Source organism: Zeus faber, assembly GCF_960531495.2.
Source record: "Zeus faber genome assembly, chromosome: 19".
NCBI classification, from domain to species: Eukaryota; Metazoa; Chordata; class Actinopteri; order Zeiformes; family Zeidae; genus Zeus; species Zeus faber.
Window position 1 is genome coordinate 11,355,510 of NC_137206.1, and position 21,329 is coordinate 11,376,838.

Genomic DNA, 21,329 nt, shown 5'->3' on the forward strand with positions numbered 1-21,329 from the left:
ACTGGTTGATTCATTGTGATTTTTCTACCAGCTGACCTGATATTAACAAACGATCCTTTTTTTTTCCAGGGGAACCATGGGACACGGAGTGGGCTGAACTGGAGAGCTGAGCAACAGACACCAAATGTAGGTAGACACAATTCACATGTTGGAAAAAAAACAAATGCTTTGCTATATATTGGCCAGAATATCAAGAGGACTTCAAACACAAGCTTGGGTTACGTCCTCCAGTAATCGGTACATACGAGTCAGCAGTAAAGTCTGGTAATCTTGGTCCTTCATGACAAAACATGCATAAGCATAACAGTGACTCACGGAAACATTATGATTTAAAGCAGCCCCATTTATGCTGCACAGTCGGTGAAGGACAAACTTCAAAGTGCAACAGCACTCTTATCAAGCTGGCATTTCCTCATAGTGACTCATGGTGCTAGTCACCGTCTCAGGCAGCCGATGATACCGCAGCAAGGTTTCCTTATTATGTTTGCCCCCTTTCATCAGTCTTCCACTGTGGTCTGTGACATGGACACGGCCTCATCTAGAGCAGAGTCCAGCCATAACCACGGAGGAACATCACAGCTCCATGCCGTTGGTGAGTCATACCAATACTTGGTCATAGAGGAAAAGAATATTCAACCCTGCCCTTTAGGGAGGGGAAAAAAAACCTAAAATTCTCCCACACGGAGTCCAGATACAGATAGCCGGTCTGATGCTGTGCTTACTGGTCTCACACGTTGCCCATCAGAAGATTTTCTGTTTTCCCTACTGTGTTCGGCATTGCTCATTCATTGTCCAAGTACCAGTTTAAAAACACTAGTTGTAGTACTGATGTAGTGACAAGGTCCAGTGATATGATTATGAAGAAACCTTGAAACCGAACACAAAATCTCAGAGATCCCCAAGCACTATGGCGCCAGCGCCTGGTGATGTCATTTGCAGCGGAAGCTGCCCCGTGCCCCTGCAATTGCGGCAAGCATAAAGCGTGCTTAAGCCTTCTTATCAGCTCCAAACAGCAATGCAAAAATACAATTAAGTTGCAGTCACATTACCCAACGACCAAGCAAGGAGTTGCTAAGAGTACTTTAATATTTCCTGCGGTATGGACACCTGTCTGTGAAACTGTCTGCCAGGATAACTGCGTGGTGATGAAATAATTGAGGGTTGCACATTAGCATTTTGCTTATTCCATCACCTGCCTCTTTCAATCATGTCTAGTTTCCTGTGCCAAACTCAGGAGGAAGAAGAGCCTGTTTGGGTCCATTTATGTGGAGGTGACAGCGGACGGGCAGTCACGCCGCACAGCAAAGTCACACAGCTCCTCCAACCCCAAATGGGACGAGAGGCTCACTCTGTAAGCATCAAACACAATGCTGCATGTGCTAGGGCTGCACGATATATCATTTCAGCACAGTCATCGTAATGTGCTCATGCGCAATTGTCACATCTCATATATAAGTCACATCTTCTATTATATATATATGTGTTTGTGTGTGTGTGTGTGTGTGTGTGTGTGTGTGTGTGTGTGTGTGTGTGTGTGTGTGTGTGTGTGTGTGTGTGTGTGTGTGTGTATATTTATATTTATTTTATATCTATATCGCCACTGCTCCCATTCCAGACAGACCCAAGCCACAGTCTGCTGCTATAAGCACTTTTCAGAATAAAGGTACAAAGTGCTTCACAGTTAAAAGATTAGAAAAAAAAAAAAATCATAATGATTTTAGACTTGGCATAGTTAACAGCAAGATGGCCTTCTCTTGTGATATTTTGCAAGCTTTGTTGTTGTTTTTTTGTGTGTCTTGTGCACCCACCTGCCTTCTGTATCAGACCGTCCTTGGGCTTTGTCAGTTTGAGGTACTTGTTTACTAATACATTTGTGCTCAAAGTTAACTCAAGAGTGTGATTTGTCTTTTCCTGTTCCTTCAGGAATGTATCCCCACAGACGCAGGTGGACTTCAGGGTGTGGAGCCACCATGCCCTCAAGGCAGACACTCTTCTGGGAAAAGCCGCACTAGACCTCCTTCAAGTCTTGGAGCAGCATGACAGAAAATGTATGACTTGGCTGCAACACACAAACACGCACATTCCAACCTTAATAGGATCTAATTGGTAGATCTGATCCAGTCATTTTGTTGATATAGCTCATTATACAGTTTGTACCAGACATGAGGAAATGCACCAGGTTACATTAGGGTTACAATGGTTACACCAGCATGAACAGATTTAGAAGCTGCGAGGAGCAGTAAGTAAAATTCCAAATGTTCGTATGACTTTCAATTGCTTAACTAAATCTTGAATTAAGTCAATATTCGTCCGTAGGTTTTAAGAGTCGATTAAATGTAATCTTGGAGAATAGCCAGAGACGGGCCTACTATAAAATTGTATTCACCCCTGCTGGGGTTTTAGCTCTACAATTAAAATTGTGACATTCCTTACTCAACCTCACGTCAGTCAAAAACATATTCCGTGTTTGTGTCCTCACACATGGAGTTCGCTTGCAGCTCCAGAGCCACAGGTCTGAATCGTGCCAGTTTTATTTTGCTTCCAAAAGTAGATGAAATGTCTTTGAGGGCTTTCACAAACAGTGTTTAGTCCGTTTGAATGGAACGTTGTTATTGGGAACTTCCAACAATGAGTGATTTCCTTCCATGGCGACGTGGGGCAATACTCTTTGGACTCATTTATTTGAGGACAGCTAGTGGACAGCCACGTTCTAACTTTTTAGAATAAAATATTAACACGCAAATAACTGCTCTCATTAGCGCATCTCTCCGCCATCCTCATTTAACCTTGTGCTAACAGGACTCCTACATTACCCACAATGCAATCTCTGAAAGCGACAGCGGCCCCGTCACTATGCAATCTGTCCTGGAATTGTTTGTGGAAAGAGTGCCAGTGCTTTTGATGATAGAAATCATTTGTGTTTCTGTTATTTGAGTTAATTATCAAAACCGTTCAAACTGATTTTATCTGGGTTTATTTTACTGAAGTTATTATTAAAAATATTTAGAAGAAGAATCTTTAATTATCACGCAACACACCACACTACAACACACACACACACACATGCACATACTTTGGGTGGTGGCGTCTGCGGCCTCTGCATTTAACCCATCCTGGCTTGTCCTTCCTCCGGGGGGGCAGCCAGGAGCAGTGGGCAGCATTCGTGGACACGCCCGGGGACCTGGTGACGAGTGTCCATCGCCGGTCAGACGATGATGTGTGCATGTTTTTGGTGGGGGTCCTTACTGACGTTAGGTGGAGGAAACCCCATGTGAGCACGGGGAGAACATGCAAACTCCACACAGAAAGGCTCCTATTTGGGACATAACCCGCCCGGCGCACGGTGCCAACAGTGCCCCAGGCGGGAATTGAACCCAGGACCTTCTTACTGCTGCCTCACAGCAATAATAATGGTTATCCAAATTTTTTGCCCCCTAAAATCGGTATTGTATCAGTGACAAAATGTCCATAACGGTCTGGCCCTAACTTTGATATCACAACCCTTCAAGTCTGATAACTTTTGTCTTGATGCATGCTTGCTATATGTCTTAATTCTCCATGCTTTATGGGATCAAACAAGGTTTTATGAACCCAGTAGAACAAAATAGAAAAATCATCAAAAATCAAAGCGCAGGCTGTTCATGGTCAGTCTTAATTTTGGAAAACAATGCCCGCCAAGCATTGTCAACAAGGGGCTAAATTAATCCTGAGCACAATATGCAGCTTTGGAATTACTGAGCACAAGTCTGCACTCTTAACTGTATGACTAAAGCACTTTGGTCTTGTTTTAATGAAACATATTTCACATTAAATGTTCTGATATTTCCAAATCAAGCTGGAGGGCTAGAATTACTATCAGTGTTTGAGAACTTGGCAAGCCACAACGGGTTGGAACAGCTTTTTGCTGCTTGGCTCACTGTTACTAATCACTAAAAAAAAATCGTTAAATGCTCATTATCCTCCTGGTGTGCAATGTAAACATCTAACATGGTGGAAGTTCAGTCTCTTGTGCTGCTGCGTTTAAGTCATTGCAGTTCTATAAAGTTATGCAACGAGAAGAAGTCTGGACAGAAGCATGAGGCAAATCAGAATGTGGATGAAAAATAAAGTATTGTTGCAGTATAATAAAAGATTTGAAGGAAATCATATTAATATCAAGTAATCAATACCACAATCTTATAGAAAACATCGTCAAATCGTTGCTAAATGCCAAGCAGATGACAAGATTTTTATTTTTGGCCCCGCCCCTAGATGGAACACATTTGTTTCTCAGAAACTGGCTTTTTGTAGAGTGAGCGTGTTTGGAACCCGGCCAGGTGTTTTTTTTTTTATGGCACGCAGTGGCTTGTTTGCTTCTTGCAGCTATAAGTTCCCACGTTGCCTGAGAAATAAGTACATGTCTGTAAATCGAACCGCATGCCCAAGTGATGCCCTAGCACACGTGTCGTGCAGAGTGACTTAAAAGATGAACCATGCCTAATTATCGTTCCTTTAAAGAATCCTTTTGTTTGAATGCGTCCCCACCCCCTTCCCCCGGTAGTGGAGAATGTGAAGGAGGTGCTGAACCTGAGTGTGGAGCACAAGGGAGCTCCGGTAGCCACAGGGGAGCTCGTCGTCTACCTGGACGGCCTGACTGACGCCGACCAGGAGCAGCTGCCACCCCTCACCAACGGCAACGCAACAAATTCCACCAGTAAGCGCTTGCCTTCCCTCCGCATGTATTCATCTGTCGACGTGTATCTACACACTGCCGTGCGCATGTGTACGGATACGCGTGCAGAAATACTCGCAGAAATTAACACATGCATGAAATTGCTTAGACAACTCACAAAGGGGATCTCTGAAACCGGAGCGCGGGCAACTGCAAACGAAACCCGGAAACAAATACCTAAATGAAATGTAACCATATGTAATTGTTCCAGAACATAAACATTACTACGACATCTCTATTCCCTTTGAATGTGTAAAAAAACAAACAAAAAAAACCAAACGGTATTAACTATTTTTAAGTTGGGGGAGAAACGCAGGAACCAAAATGTTAAAACGACCAGTTTTGCCCAGAACAAGCTGATTTGAGGGGAAAAACCTTTTTAATCCATAGTTTATACCACCTGCGATTCCGTTAACGCTATCATAGTTGCACGCGTGTGTGTGTGTGTGTGTGTGTGTGTGTGTGTGTGTGTGTGTGTGTGTTGTGTGTGCGTGTGTGTGTGTGACAGATCTCTATTCTGCCCTCTGCAGAAGTCCAACAGAATGGGGACGCTATTCATGAAAATGGAGCGGAATCATCATCATCTTCCTCGATGGCTGCCAACAGGTAAACTGCAGTTGTTGACATTCTTTATTCAGACAGTCTTCCTCGTGGTTTGAAGTATTCCTGCTTAAGATGCTTCAACTATTCAAAAATCTACTGAAGTTCTTTCTTTTTTAACTTTTATGAACAAATAATAATAACAACATTTATTTGTATAGCACCTTTCTAACACAACATGCAACCCAAAGCGCTTTACATTAAAAGAAGACCATCAAATAGTCACAATAAAAGCCAATCAAAATGCATTGGCAAAGTAGAATAAAATAATGAAGTTAATTTGAAAACAGAGTAAGAATAAGCTCACAAAAGAAAACAAACGAAATTGGATTAAAAGAAAAAAAATCTAAGAAGCAAAATTCATTTAATTGCAATTGCAAAGTGTTGGTGGATTGCACTACCCAGTGCCAGAATTCCATTTAATCAAATAGAGGATTTTTTTTTTTTTAGTTTACCAGTTTGAGAAGTTTTTCTTATAATTCTAATTTGGTGTTGTCATAATATCCTGCGTCTCTTGATGATAATTAGTACCACAATTAGTTAAACTGTGAGTTGGAGGTTTGAAGACCGACCACAGGAAGTGCATCGCCGATCAAGCTTTATACAACGGATTAACAATCTATCAGATCCATCATCAAAAATACTTCTCTGGTGACTCAGTATTCAGAGTATTCTAGGTTCACACAGAAGTCAGTCGGGACAGAAGCCATCTTTCACACCCGTCCATGTTCTCCCCATTCCCCATTCATTTCCTTTCTGTCGCTCCTCCTGATTTATATCTGTTATTATACTATGAATGTGCCTTTCAACCATGTGAACAGACCCCCTGTTGTAAACCCGGAGACAAGGAGACTAATGTACCTTTCCCACATGGAAACATGGAATCCATAACATTTCTGGATAAAACATTTCCAGCAAAGGCACTAGGTAGTCATTCACACATTGGCCTTCTTTAGGGAGAAATTCTGTATGGAGTCTGTTCCGACATTAGATAACTGTTAAGGATACAGTACGTAATGGGTTAGGGTGAGTAGGTTATGTCCAGTGTAGATGCGATCATTTGTACAATCTGTCACAGCGGACATACAATCTGAATCGGTTTTGGTTTTTTTCCTGGCTCTCAGAGACCAGTGCTTCAGTTTCCACCTCCCCTTCTCCCCGCCCCTCCTGGACGGATGTGGTTCCCGCCGCTGACGGAGCGGGGACAGAGCCCTCGGAGGCAATTACCCTAACCAAATTTCATTAAATCAGTGTGATAATTCAGTCGTCCAGTCTTACACTCTCTGCCTCTGGAGAAGGATCTTTCTCCTCCTGTTTTACCTCTTGCTGTCTGCTCGTTCCCTCGCTGGCTCCGTGCTCCGGTGCAGCCGGCGGGCATGCGAAGCGCTTGTGCCCAATGTCACCGCACACGAAGTACTTCATAATTCCCGAACTGATATACGCCATAGAGTGCCCCTCTCCACCCCTAACTCTAAAAGACGTCGAGGGTTTGAGTCGCATTTTTAAGAAACATAAAGACCTGTTTCTGTAGAGACCGGACGTGTTTCAGTTTCTCGTCTTTGTAGCCGGGCCACACCATTCGGATTGGAGGTGCCATTTTTCCGAATGTCTTTTTTCTTTCTCCTGAAAACAAATACGTTTTTAAATATTTGTACGGAATAAATATTCTTAAAAACCAGCTATTTGTGCTTTGCCGGTATTCGGATTTGGCTCCACCGCTACTTGACATGCTTGTGCCGGCAATGTTACTGCTTCCCTTCATACACACCTCCATACACACCAACATCGACACAGCTCCTTTTCCCACATTACGCCAATGTGGAACATTGCCAGTGGATCTACAGCTATCAGTGCAATTGGGAAAGGGGCTAAACAGTCTACGTGCCTCACTGCATGAGGTTGGGGGGTTCGCATCTGCATTGCGGTCGCCTGCTGCTTCAGTGAAGTGGAAAATACTCCACACACAGGAAGACAGTGATAAACGTTTGGATATGCCTTTCTCCCCCTGCCACTTTTTCCTCCATGGTTTGTTCTTGTTTGTGTGCTTTGCTCACAATTATCCTCCTGGGATGGGTTTTTCTGTCATCCTGGCTCCCGCATGTATCTTCCAATTCTTTCTTTCTTTTGTTGTTCTTTTTCTCTCTGTTTCTTTCTGTTTTTTTAATTTCACTCTTCTTTTGCTCTGTACGAGGGATGCAAATTTAAAGGAATTTCCTTTAACAATAGTTGTTAACCTTAACAAACAATCCTTGATAAATGGATAATATAAAAGCTAATGAAGTCACCAGGGGGTGGCAGCTTGGCGTGTGGGGACCTACGCAACGTCGTGCACCGCCGAGATTTTGTGACTTTTCGCGAGGAGTGTTTCTCATTTAAATTCAAGACAAGTTTCGCTGTGCTGGTTCGTGCATACAGGAATATTTACAACACGTCTCTGCGTGAGTTAAAATATTTCCACAATTTGCCCTACTCTGTGATGGAATAAGCCGGATGTTATGTCGCAGATCAAGTCTGGTGCAAATATGGACAACAAGGGGCTAATAAAATTACTAAACATTACTAAAATTCTCATATTTAATAACAGACATTTATTTTTTTCACATGTATTTTTTTGGAGTTATAACCATAGCAACATACTGTATCGCTTATTCCTTTTTGCCGTCCGGATTTTCTTTCCTCCTTCCTGGCCGTTCAGAAACTGCCATTATACCGTTCTCGTCTACCGTGTAATATCTGAACCCACCATTAGTTGTTGAGCCACAATAAACATATAGTTTCCTCCTCGGCATCAAGAAGCTCCCGTTTTCTACATGCAGCCATCTTTGATTGACTGACGTTTTTCCGCAAGCCTCAATTTCCTCCACTACTACTTTTTGCTCCACTGAGCATTTATTTTCTCAACTGCCCCCTGTCATTCCGGTGAGTACTACTACTTCCTGGCTGGGTATTTTTTTTCTCAAAATGCCCTGTGCCCCAAAGGCTCCCATTAATACAATAACAACAAGACTACAGATTGTTCAGTTCTTATTTATAAGACAAAATGCTATAGATTAAATTCTTATTGGCAATGAATCAATAGTTGGTTAATTGCTAACATCCCCACCCTCTGACCTTCTCTTTTTCACACTCTTTCTAACAAATTACCCACTCTTCCAATCTCTATTACATTCGATCCCCTAGTGATTCATCTGTTTACCCATAAACGTTACAGGAAATAGACCGCTCCCATGGAGCGAGCAGCCCCATGTCTCATTTTTTTATTGGCAACATGCCCCTAGCAGTTAGTATGTTTGTCTGTGTCTCTCTGTTTGACACACACCTTTGTTGTGTGTCACTTTGTCCCTTGTGTGTCTCTCTCTTTTTCTCTGTGCTCATCTATTTGTGGCCAATCAGTATCAAGAGTTATCTTACACAATGCTAATGTTACCATGGACATTTTTACAGCACCCACAAAGGTCCCTATCGGCTAGGCTTAGGCGGTTGGACGAATATACCGGCCCATTGTCCATCTGCGGTTGTTGTTTTTTTTTTTGTTTGTTTTATTTTTTGGGGCAATTTTTGGGTTGTTTTTTGTGCTTTTATTTTTGCTAATTTAATGACCTGTAAAGCACAATTAAAAGCGTGCGCGAATAGGAACTATTCCGTGTCACCACTTTAACTACGGCCAATGTTTTTCCCTCTGTCTGGAGAAATCCTCAAAAAGAAGAAATAAGTGACCCACCGTGTACTTTAGGGTAATTTGCTGACTTGATTTTTTTTTTTCTGCATCATTTGAATCCGAGCTTCCAAACAAGGTGTCAAGGTTCATTCATACAGCTCCCAGAATGCAAATGGGGTTGGCGGACAAACAAAGCCTCATGGCTACTTCACATAATGCTGAATGGGCCAATCACGAACAGCTCAACAACACACAACAAATTCTGTTTTTAAGAAAGCTTTTATGTAACAGCAAGAGTATACATGTTTTTCAAATGTGGAATTATTTTGGAGTTTAAAAGTACAGACATGAGTCTCAGAAAATCTGAAATTTGAAAATCTGTCACCAACCTCAACAGAAAATGTGGAAAATGAAGTCCAGTACACGTTGCTAACACTGACTTGGATCTACCGCACTGGTCAGATTAAGGTCTGAAATATGATTCATTTCTTCCGCGACCCGCTTCGCGCAATCCATAACGATACGGAGAAGAATGTTTTCACAGACAAGTGAGACGGAAACACCCCCGTGCTGCACTTTAACCGTCTGTTTACGGAAGTGACTTAGGTGCGCGACGCAAAGGGTTTTTCTTCTCCGCTGTTTCACAACAATGGCTCCGTGTGTGTAAGAGTAGTACGATTTAAAGGTTGAATTCTATCAAACGATTTCACATTGTGACTTCACATCACATGGAATATGAAGGAATGATCTTCACCTGGACGCTCGCTTTAAAGGAAACGATCGATCTGCGTCGTTCAGCATTGTTTAGCAGCTCGGTAAGTGAACTGCGTTTCCCCCATGTAATCTAATAGGAATAGTTAACTCCACGGTTTAACATTTTCTATTTATAAATCAAACTCGGTTTTGAAAATACGTTGAGAGATAAAATAAAAACACAAAGGAACACGAATCTGGAAAAAACAAAAAAAAATACTCACCATGGCATCCCTAGTTGGAAGTCGTTGGAAAAGTATCATTTGCAATGGTTTATGGGGTAAGTAGTTTGTTCACTCCTAATTATGTACACAGTCTTGTACCTTTGTCTTTTATTCAGTTCTCCAATTTGGTTTTGCTCCAAATCAAATGTTTTATGGTCGTGATTCATCTTGTAGTTGGTTAGCTTGGTTCCAGGCTTAAAACTCTTCCTATAAGGATTTTCTGAAACGTCAATGGAGTTAATGAATGGGAAATTCACTTCCGGAAACGGAGCCGTTAAAAAAGTGTGTGTTCACTGTTGAGCTCGATTACATATTCGTCCTAAAATGGACTATGGCTGTGACTGCATACTGCTGACAAAGGGTCTCCTTCAGATGTCCCTATTGCATCACCTTGCCATCCTATTGAGCCCCTTTGTTGTTCAAAAACTACATACATGCACCTGGCCATCGAAATACACACTATTGCTGCCCCTGTAGGGCAGCCACAAACAGGAAGTGTTTTAGAGTTTAATAGGTAATAAAGCCGAACAACATGGGACTTTGGGGTGCCTGCTGCTTTATCATAGACTTTGGGCCTGCAACGACAACCAGCGGTGGAGGTTTACCGTAGTATGATATGTGTTTACATGGACATTTCCCTTATAACCGGATCTTCTCTCGGGCACTGGGAACATCTGCTTCTCTTTCTCATTCTCCGCCTTGAACCAGATGCCCTTTCAATCAGAGCATCAGCCAATCTAATTTTAATGCTCTGTCATTAACTGAGCTAACACATTTTCCTTAGTTTAGTTTGTTGGAGGCAAACTATGAAGTGGCAGAGGATCTCTGGGACCAAGTCTGTTCTACAGACGTGGGCAAATTTGTTGGTACCCTTACAGCTCATTGAAACAATGCTTCATTCCTCCTAAAAAAGGAAATTCAAAGCAATTTTCACATGTATACCTTTGGTATGTCATACAGTAAAGCAAAGAAACTGTGAAAAGAGATATTCTTATAGAGATCCATTATATTCTAAAATGGCCTGGACAGATTTCTTGGTGCCCCTTAGAAAAGATTATAAATAATTGGATTATAGTGATATTTCAAACGAACTGTTTTCCTTAATTGGTATCACACATCTTCAATCTTATAATCAGTCATTCAGCCAATTTAAATGGAGAAAAGTAGTCATTCTGCTGTTTGGTATCGTCGTGTGAACCAGACTGAACATGGACCAGAGAAAGAAAAGGAGAGAGTTGTCTGAGGAGATCAGAAAGAAAATTATAGACAAGCATGTTAAAGGTTTTAAGATCCTCTCCAAGCAGCTTAATGTTCCTGTGACTACAGTTGCAAATATTAAGAAGTTTAAGGTCCATGGGACTGTAGCCAACCTCCCTGGACGCGGCCGCAAGAGGAAAATCAACCCCAGATTGAACAGAAGGATAGTGCAAAAGTCTGATTTCTATTAAATATGAAATAAACAATTATGGATGCCAATTACTTTTGTGAGTTTCAAGTTATTTCAAAGAAAATTGTGGGTTCTTTTTTCGTCTAAGGGTACCAGCAAATTTGTCCAGGCCATTTGAGAATATAATTGATCTCTTTAGCAATAATTTATCTCTTTTCACAGTTGCTTTGCTTTACTCTGACATAATAAAGGCATGCAGGTATACATGAGAAAATCGCTTTTAATTTCATCACTCTTCAGGAGGAATGAAGTATTGTTTCAATGAGTTGTAAGGGTACCAAGAAATTTGTCCACGTCTGTATGTCTTAAGCTTCCACTTTTGTCACAGAGCACAAACTGATTTTTAGGACACTAAATGCAATCATCATTGTGATGCGTATCAGTGTGATCCTTGTCTGAATTGATTCCCCATTGGTTCTTGAACTAACTGGCTGCCATGCATTTCTATCCCGCAGCACAGTGAATGGTACAGACACAGGCCCCAGCTCGGGCTCCTGTTCGGCCCCCACTAGTGAGGACAGCCAGGGAGCCCCTGACTCTTCTATCCCTTCTGCCAGCCCCGTCAATGGAGATGCCACAGCCAACTCCACCCCTGCTCACCAACCCCTGGACGGTGCCACAGCTAACGGGACCGGTGAGCAGGACCTTCAGATGCCCCCTGGTTCTATTTTTTTCTCAGTGATAAAAACATTTCCATAGACAGTAAGCGAATTGATTCCGTTCTGATGCCTAAAATTCTCTGTAAATTTGGAAAGTTTTGAATATGTTTCTGAAGTAAAGGTCCTAAAGCTATAGTTAACATGCTAGGTAGCTCCCCAACTATAAACTTGTACAGGCCATTGTCATGGCAACATTTTTACTCCCACATCATTTAATCCTTTTAAAGTTGCGATTCTGTTATTGGCCAGATCAGATTCTGCTTTTTGTCTTGCACTCAATTACATGAGGTCACCTACAAGCCCATTTATTTCTTGTAAGTGTAAAAACGTTTGGGTTGTGCTACAACCATGGTTTTATGAATGAAGAACGAGTTCTGACTGTGTCTTAAGCGGTCTCCAGACAGCTCCACTGAATAAAGCTGAAAGCCCCTTTAAACCAACCAAAAGTCTAAACATGGCCTTGACAGGTTGTGATAGGGCCACTCGGGCACCCATCTTCAAAGTATATATAGTGTATATAGTGGCCCAGTATATATACTGGGTCACAGCCTGTCATACTTCCTCTGACATATTCAACTCTTGCGCGAGCTGGTCAGTGAGGCCACCGGTAAGAACTCTCATTCTTCATTCGTAAAACCAGAGTTGTAGCACAACGCAAACTATATACCTAATTTCAAATTGTAGTTCTTACTATGCCATATTGTATACCCATCACCATCACTGACCGTGAGATGAGAACCGATGTGTCCTATACAAGTCCCCAAAGGCAGAGCTATAGAACCCAGGGGCCGAGAAGTCCATTCCAACTGGCAGATGTGACCTCAAATCCTAATTCCAGCATATAAGTGTGCAGAGGTAAATTATATCACCCCCCCCCCCAGACCCACCCCAAAACAACTATCGCGATCGTGGCGCCGCCCCTTGCAGCCGCCAGCGCAGACGCGCCGTGTCGACTTCGCACGTTTGAGTATTTTTTTCTGTTTTTTATCACAGTGTCCGCCAAAAAAGCATCGACATGTTGAGAGTGCAAGTCTTTTAATCGTTGTTCTAGTTTATTTTGGCATTCTTGTCCTTTCATTTTCTTGTGAGTGAAGAATTAAATAGTACTACCTCTCCCAACTGGCTTCGCTTTTTCCCCACACTAAGGATAATGATTCAGTTCAATGAAAAACCGCCAACTGCCCGGGAGGGTTCTGGTTGGTTTCATTTATGAGGTTGAAACTAATCGGCCCGTGATCGGAGATTACAATAGGGTGGATTTCAGGATTAGTGATTTTGGAAATTACAGAGTTACATGTAAATAAAGTAAATTCTAGAGAAGCTTTGGTGGGGTGGTGAATAATATGTGTATTATTATGTGGATTATTCCATCACCAACAATCGCCAAGAGCAAGATCACTCAAGTATTGTTTTAAAGTCCGGCGAATGCCATGGCTTGTGATTATTTCTGGTTTGTGAGCGGTCTAAACTTGGATCCAGTACTGTGTTGCAGTCTCCTCCGAATATAATTAATTGAGTCAGAGATTTCTCAAGAGTTTTGAAAATATATTGTGGAAGAAATTTGTGTCATCTTCAAATATTAGCTATGGTTAATTTGATGTTACCTAAATTCTGTTAATCATTATGTAACGCCCTTCTGTGTCTGATATTGTGGTTTTATTCTGATTTGGGATACTTTTATCGATCAAAATAGAAACACCCCTTTTTTTGTATGATGCAGCAAACATCTGATTAACCCATTTAGCTTTGAGTTTGAGGTGCTTGGATGCAGTAAGGTGAGTTTCTTGCATTAGACAAGTTGGGGTCCATCCTGGTGAGGTGACTTTGGATTTTGCTTAGTTTAACTGGTGAGCTCAAACCTCTCACATTCCAACTAACAAACTTAATGGGTGTCATTGAGGTTAGTTAGGGGGTGATGGATGTGGATTTGTAGTTTCCCATGCAGCAGCACAGTGCATCCAAGGCAATGGCTGTACTACTGTGGCCATGTTTTCCTCCATTACATTCCTTTTTACTGTCCTAGTATTGCAGGAAGCTTGTAGGGATACACATGTACACAAACAAATGAGAAATAGACAAAGATAAACATAGAACATTGCAGAGTTAGACATGTAGTGATAGACTGAATAGAGAGTGAGAGTGATGAGTGAAGTAGGGAGAGAGGGATTAGGAAGGTGAGATGATGAGTGAGCAATATTTTCAATCCTGACATAGATAGGGATGCTAATTTCTACATCTCGCATATCATAATTATCAGAATAACCTGTGTGCGGTGGTGGAGTCTCGGAATAACAGACAGTCTATATAAAGTTTGTCAACAACCAACGATACCTGTTTACCCTTCTGCTGGTTCTCATTTAGGATGGGGTACCTTCCATAGGTCATTGATCTCCCGGGGGAATTGGTCGTTCATACTCAGCGTGGTTCCTTTCCGCTCCCGTCCTTTGCTTTTAACCAGCTCCTTGTGCTTGAAGTGTTCAAATTTACCAGTGATGGAGCGGGAACTGTTCCCCACACAGTGTCCCAGGCGATGAACTCGTGGAAGGTGATCTGCTTCACGGTGTCCGTGGGGAGTTTCAGGGCGGTGTGGAGGAAGTCTTTCAACATGTTTTCTGGTGACTCCGTGTTGTGAGAGGCACTTTGCAGAGGTTTTTAGATCCGCGTTGTCTTTTTGCATCTCGCCAACCATGCGGTGCAGGAAATCAACACTCACCTCTACAGTGCTGGAGATTAGATTGTCGGTAGCCGAGTCTGCCTTCTTCCTTTTGGTTTGGATTGTTCCAGTCTTGGTCCTCTTCCATCACATACGCATTATAATAATAATCAATATAATCCTTGTGGTCCTCCACTCTGGTTTCGCGCAATGTTTTTTTTTTTATACATATATATTTCGCAATTCGCTTTACTTGTCTGAGTTGGAGCAGATTGTCTGTGTTTTAGTTTGTGCAGCTGGGTGCCGCCATGTTCGATCTGTACGCAGTTCCGTCTGGCAAGATCAGAGCATGCTCCTGTCTCACCCAAATCCCATTTCAAATTCAGCGACTGCACCCCCAAGTGTAACCGGTGGGTGCCCTGCATGAAAGTGGAAGCCAAAAATGTGACTGCCCGGTAGCTTGCCATCCACTCCATTATGACAGGCCGATATAGTGGCCAGATACACCTTTTGGGTAGACTGTGCCAATCCTTTTACATGCAGGCCTTGGAGGAAACTGAGTATGACCCTCTCCACACACCACACCCCACTGCTCAAAGGCTACCCATTTGGATGTGTAAGGCGCCCCCGTTGACGGGGCTCTAGAGCTTTGAATCATTTCCACCAACCTTTGTTTAACAGCCGGTTCCGCTCAAGCGCCAAGCGATCAGTTTCCACTTGTGGAGAGCGGGATGGAAGATTTCCCTCACTGCCTCCGTCATGATGTCCCACCAAAGCGGGAGCACCCAAGGCGTATCCACGATGAGGTCCGTGAACAAAGTCTGTGTCGGCCACCAAGGTGCCACCAGAACCACTTCCACCCTGTCCTCGCTCACCTTGTCCAGCGCCTGCTGTAACCTGGAATGCCTCAATGTCTTCACACCTGCAGTTTCACCTGCCTGTGTGAGGGTGAAGTAGGGGCAGTGGTGTCGACTGAGTCCGCCAAGGAAATAGTTTTTAGGGTGTTTTTTTGTTTTCCTCATCTTACGTGGCAGTGGCCTAGAAGATGGGCTTGTTAAGGCAACCTCCTCCTCCATGGATTTAAAATAAGTGTCCCCAGTCTCTTCTAAAGGCTGATAATGAGTATCCTCTATTTGGCCATCACTCAGATCAGCATCACAATCTTGAGGGTTTTCTGGTACAAGGGACGGAAAAGTGTGTGGCCTTGCATATATTTGTAAAAAAGAAAGGGGGGGGGGGGGGGGGGGGGGCGGTCGAAATTACAAACCACATACTGTTAGAATACTTGTAATATGTTAGAATACCAACATATTTAAATTTGTTACCATGGAATTTGTAGCATTACCAGTACTAGTATTATTACCACATATTGATTCTAGTAGCTGTTTACTATATTTACAGTACTTTGAAAACATCTCAGTATTGGTGAAAAATCATATTGATATAACTTTTTCATCACTTATACGCTACTCACAAAAATAGGGATATTCGGCTTTTGGGTGAAATTTCAGGATGAACCTAAAATCCACTATAACCTTTACACGTGAACTTAATTTGACCTTCTCTAAACTTTTGAATGCACATGTCCAACTGTTCAATATTTCAGTACTTTTTGCAGAACTTGCTGTTCTCTAACAAGGAGCTGAACGGCAAAATTCACAACAGGTGTTTGATCCATGAATCCACCAATAAATTTCCTGGTTCAATTAGAATTGGTATTTAAACAGTCCTCTTCATCATACTGGTCACATTTTGACATCATGAGACCAAGACGACACCTAACAATTGATCAACAGTACCTCACCATTGCGAGGCTTCAAACAGGATGTTCTCAGAGGGAAGTGGCCACTGAGCTTAGAGTGTCAGAGTGTCATCAGCAGCTTGCAACAGAGATACAGAGAGACTGGAAGAGTCACAGAAAGGCATAGAAGTGGACGTCCTTTGGCCACATCCCACACTGATGAGCGCTTCATTGTGAACAGTGCCCTGCGGAACCGGATGATGATGCCACTCAACTCCAGGCACATTTAAGGGAGGTGAGAGGCACCCAAGTGTCACGTCAGACCATTCAAAACCGTTGACATCAGCGTGGCTGCGTGCTAGACGACCTGCAAGGGTACCTGACCACACCACCAGGCACAGGCATCATCGTCTTGCAGGAGCCAGGGAGCATTTACGCTGGACGAGGGACCAGTGGCCTCAGTGCTGTTCTCTGATGAAAGTCGATTCACGTTGAGCAGAAATGATGGCAGCCAACGATGTTGGAGACGTCAAGGAGAGCGCTATGCATCAGCCACTGTTGTCACCAGATGAGCCTTTGGTGGTGGTGGTGTTACAGTGTGGGCAGGTGTGTCTAGTCAATACAGAACTGCCCTACACTTTGTGAATGGTACAGTCACAAGCCCATACTACCTGAATAACATCATTCATCCAGTCACTGTGCCCCTGCATGACAACACAGGCCTCATTTCATCTTCATGGACGACAATGCTCCAGCTCATGGAGGTCGCATCATTAGGGGACGGCTGCTGGAGACTGGGGCACCTCAAATGGAGTGGCCTGCACTTTCTCCAGACCTGAATCCCATAGAAAACCTATGGGATCAGCTGAGTCGCCGTGTAGAGGCTCGTTACTCTGTACCCCAGAACCTCAATGACCTGAGGGCCGCCCTTCAAGAAGATTGGGGGGCCAGGCCTCAGCAGACAATAAGTCGACTTGTGAACAACATGAGACGTGGTTGTCAAGCTGTAATTGATGCTCAAGGGCACATGACAAGTTATTGAGACATTGACATTTTTTGTTGTGGTACAGCCACCACTGTTGTTTGCTTTTGTTTCAATAAATTGTTTGAGATGAGGAAATCACCATTGCATGCTTCTACTTAAATGCCTTCTCTCATGATATAATATCACTGTAGCGTGAACTTTTTACATTTTCCATCAATTTCACCCGAAAGCCAAACATCCCTAACTTTTTGCGAGTAGTGTATAATGGAATGAAATTTCAGCTTATATATTAACAAAAAATATATTCATAAGTTTTTTGTTTTTTTGTTTTGTTTTGTTTTCATTAATAAAATGGACATTTATAATCTTAGCCTCACTATCTTTATCACCAAATTCCAAAATGTAATGTTTGGTCAAGCATGTTTAAGGCAAAAATCATATTTATACACTTATTTCAGCGTATATATAATGGAACAACATCAAATCTATCATATTGACAACCATAAATGAGGAGTCGTGTTTTTTGTAGCAAACAGTAATTCTAATTACATTGCTTCGCTTCACTAGCTTTGCCATACGATGACAAACAACCCATTTGGCATTCTTTATCAAGTTACATAATTCTGTTCAGCAAGGCCTCTGAAACTATAATAGGTCAGGAAAAATTGCTTACCTCTGAAAATTCCACCAAACATGTCTGCAGTGATTTTTGACTTCTCTTGCCATTAAAGGCCACAGCGACATCTAGTGGATGTTTTTTTGAATGACATACCTAAACTGATTTGGTAGAGATGGCTGAATATGATTGAGTTAAGTTCAACGCTCTACTGTATATTCTATTCTGAAATGTGCTCTACCAAGTAGTCCAGCATAGCAGTCAGAGCTCGAGTTCGAAATGAAGTAAAACCTGTGTCCCATTAAATGAGGTGTCTTTGTTAAAAAAAAACATGAGACATGAGAACATGGACATGATTTAAATTCAAAACACATTATTAAAAATCCTTGGGATTGTGGCATTGATTTTACGGCATAGTTATACTGTATGCAGCCCCCAGATATGTGCGCTTGTAGTTGGAGAAATTGCTATGAAGTTGTGTTTTCCCTTAATGTGCGGGTTCAATTTGTAATTGTCTGATTCTTGACAGCCACAGTGAACAGTGACAGTTGTACCCTTGTCTCTTCCTCCTTCGTTAGAGAGCACCTTGCCCTCTTCTGACGCCCATGAGGTCTGTAGCCAAAGCGCCGTCCTACCGGAAACTGACCCGCAAGTGGCGGTGGACAGCACAACCCCAGGACCCTCCTCCGCCTCCACCACCATTATCCCAGCATCTTCCTCCGCTCCTAACCCTAATGGCAGTGCTGCTCCTCCTCCCCCTGCCTCCACCGCTGATGCTCCGGCCCAGACGCCTGTCGCCACCACCGCCCGCTCGTCCTCCTCTTCCTCCCTGGTGCCGGGCGAGCCAACTGCTACGGGAGGGGGTGCAGATGGCGCTGTTGGGACTGGGGGTGCAGCTACAGATGGTGCAAAGCCCAGGCAGCAGGCGCCCAACGCTGGCTCTTCTGACTCCTTGCCACCGGGGTAAGAAACATCGCTGGTATTAAAATATTAAGTAAAGACATATTCAGATGTTAATTATGTTCTAATCACCGATAAATCAGTCTTAATCTGCGCTGCTCTTTACTGGGTATTGGGGCTGGTTATTGGGAAGGATTTGACGATTAAATTTTGATGTTAAGGGTCAAGAGTTGATTAACAATTGATTCAGTCCCATATTCTGCAACTGTTGTGACAAAAGTCAAGCTACTCTGTTGACCCTCCATCTGATTTGCGTGTCTGTGTGTATCTGGGCATTCACTTGTGATTCTTTTAGGTGGGAGCAGAGGAAAGACCCACATGGGAGAACGTACTACGTAGACCACAACACCAGGACCACCACCTGGGAGAGACCGCAGCCGCTACCACCAGGGTCAGTTAACAGGAAACCCAACAATCTGGGTAAAGGAACTCTGGCCATGATGTTGTCTACACAGCAATGCAGGTCACTGGTTGCCTTCCTAATCTAAATTCTGCATTTTTGGATAAAGCTGATGCACTTATTCAGAGTGAATCACTGATTGAGCGTGGGGCCCTTTGATGAGACTCATTGTGGTTGATAGATTAAAAAAAAAAAAAAAAAAAGACAATGGCTGTCCGCACAACTGACTAGCAAAGTTTCTCTCTTGCCATTAGGCGTTTTCAGACCAAACATATCTGGGGACTCCCTGAGGGGAACTGGGTACTGAGGAGCTCCCCCTAGAACTAAACCTTCAACAGCTTATTTTTCCTTTTTGCATCCGCACTGCTAGTAGGAACTCTGAAGCGACCTCGGCCTATGGGGTTTCAGCATGAGTTCCGTTTAGTATTTCATCCGAAAACTTTCACTTATTTCACCTGAGCAGTCCACCAAAAAAACATTTTGAAAAAAAATTTGAGGCGAGAAATATGCAATCTTTTTGCTGAATTTTCACTCATATTAGATGTACAGTGCGTCATTTAAACGTTTTCTCAGCAATGGCAATACTGCACTCCTGGGGTAAACATCAGTAAACATTTGTAAACGTCAGAAAATAAAATAAAATAAATACATCAAAAATAAATACATACTTCAATAAAAACACAATTGTTTTTAATATTTATTGGTTATTTTTTATTGGCGAGGCGGTGCGCAGCGAGTAGTCCTTGGCCCCGAGGAGCGGCGAGGTCGGGCAGAGAGGGGGCTGTTCTATTTATTTATTTGTTTGTTTGTTTGTTTGTTTGTTTGTTTGTTTGTTTGCTGAAGTGTTAGTGTTTTTGGAAATAGATTGTCTGTAAATGAAGGCAGCTTTACACAGGTTTTTAAATATGGCGGTTGCCGGTGCTGCGTTGGCTCATGTATTCGACCAATCAACGTACACTTACGTCTGTAGAGAAGAGCTGCGATCGTTCCCAGTTCCTGCAGTGCAGACACAATGAAAAAGGTGGGAGTCCTCAACTGTTCTTAGAACTATGAAAAAGTTCCTTCGGTCCAAAAACACCTATAAATAAACTATGAGAGACATGGCGACTTTCCTGGGATACTGACTTTCTCCCAAACTTCAATTGTTGGTTCACGGGGATGGCAAGGCATAAAAAGATAAGATGCTACTTTATACCATATACCCTAATGGGGCTGTGAGTAAATGGTCTATATACGTAAGTAGCCTCGCGTTTTATACACTTATTGGCTGGAAAACATCTCTCAATCTTGTTTTGTGTTCAACAAACGTTTGTTTAAAATATTCAAGTCGGCAAGACAGACATGCTATTACCAAGACAGCCATCTCACGTAATCAATTGATATTTGTATCCTGCTGTAATCCAGTTTTTTGGATCCATTTTTGAAGGAAGACCCTCACCCGCTCCATAATAAAATTACTTATTTGATTTAGGGATATAACGGTATACTGTTTTAGGGTATACCGCGGTAGCAAGCAACCACAGTTCTGAACCGTAAGCCTTTCCCTGTAAAACCGTGCCCACGGTATAAGTTTATGTTGCAAAATTTAAGATATATACTTGAATTCATCCTCACCCTATGTTGCCGCTGCCCGGTAGCAGACGGCCAAATATTGTAGTAATCCATCCAATAAGTAATTTCCCCATTTTGTCTGCATCCAAGTACTCTCGCAAGCACCACATTGGCAAATCAGCGGCAGAACTGTTTGAGGCTAGTATTTCAAGTGGGAACAAGTGTTGACAAAGATGGCGGAGCCCTGACAAGCGCATACAAGATGCTGAGAGCCCCGACAAGCGCCTTATCAGGCTGCGCCGCATCAGCGGCTTTACCATTTGTTTTTCTTTTTTTAATATGAACTATTTATTAATTGAATCTACGGAAAA

The 21,329-nt window shown here is 42.7% G+C and overlaps 1 protein-coding gene across 1 annotated transcript in view; it reads left to right on the forward strand.

The window, feature by feature from the left end:
• Positions 1-21,329, forward strand: part of wwp1 (WW domain containing E3 ubiquitin protein ligase 1) — a 50,043-nt gene that overhangs the window by 14,624 nt on the left and 14,090 nt on the right. Inside the window, exons 2-10 of the mRNA XM_080020339.1 lie at positions 70-126; positions 502-592; positions 1,216-1,351; positions 1,924-2,048; positions 4,541-4,693; positions 5,242-5,317; positions 11,849-12,027; positions 18,626-19,010; positions 19,303-19,398. Coding sequence (XP_079876465.1) covers positions 523-592; positions 1,216-1,351; positions 1,924-2,048; positions 4,541-4,693; positions 5,242-5,317; positions 11,849-12,027; positions 18,626-19,010; positions 19,303-19,398 — 1,220 coding nt within the window. The 5' untranslated portion in view covers positions 70-126; positions 502-522. The remainder of the gene's footprint in view (positions 1-69; positions 127-501; positions 593-1,215; positions 1,352-1,923; positions 2,049-4,540; positions 4,694-5,241; positions 5,318-11,848; positions 12,028-18,625; positions 19,011-19,302; positions 19,399-21,329) is intronic.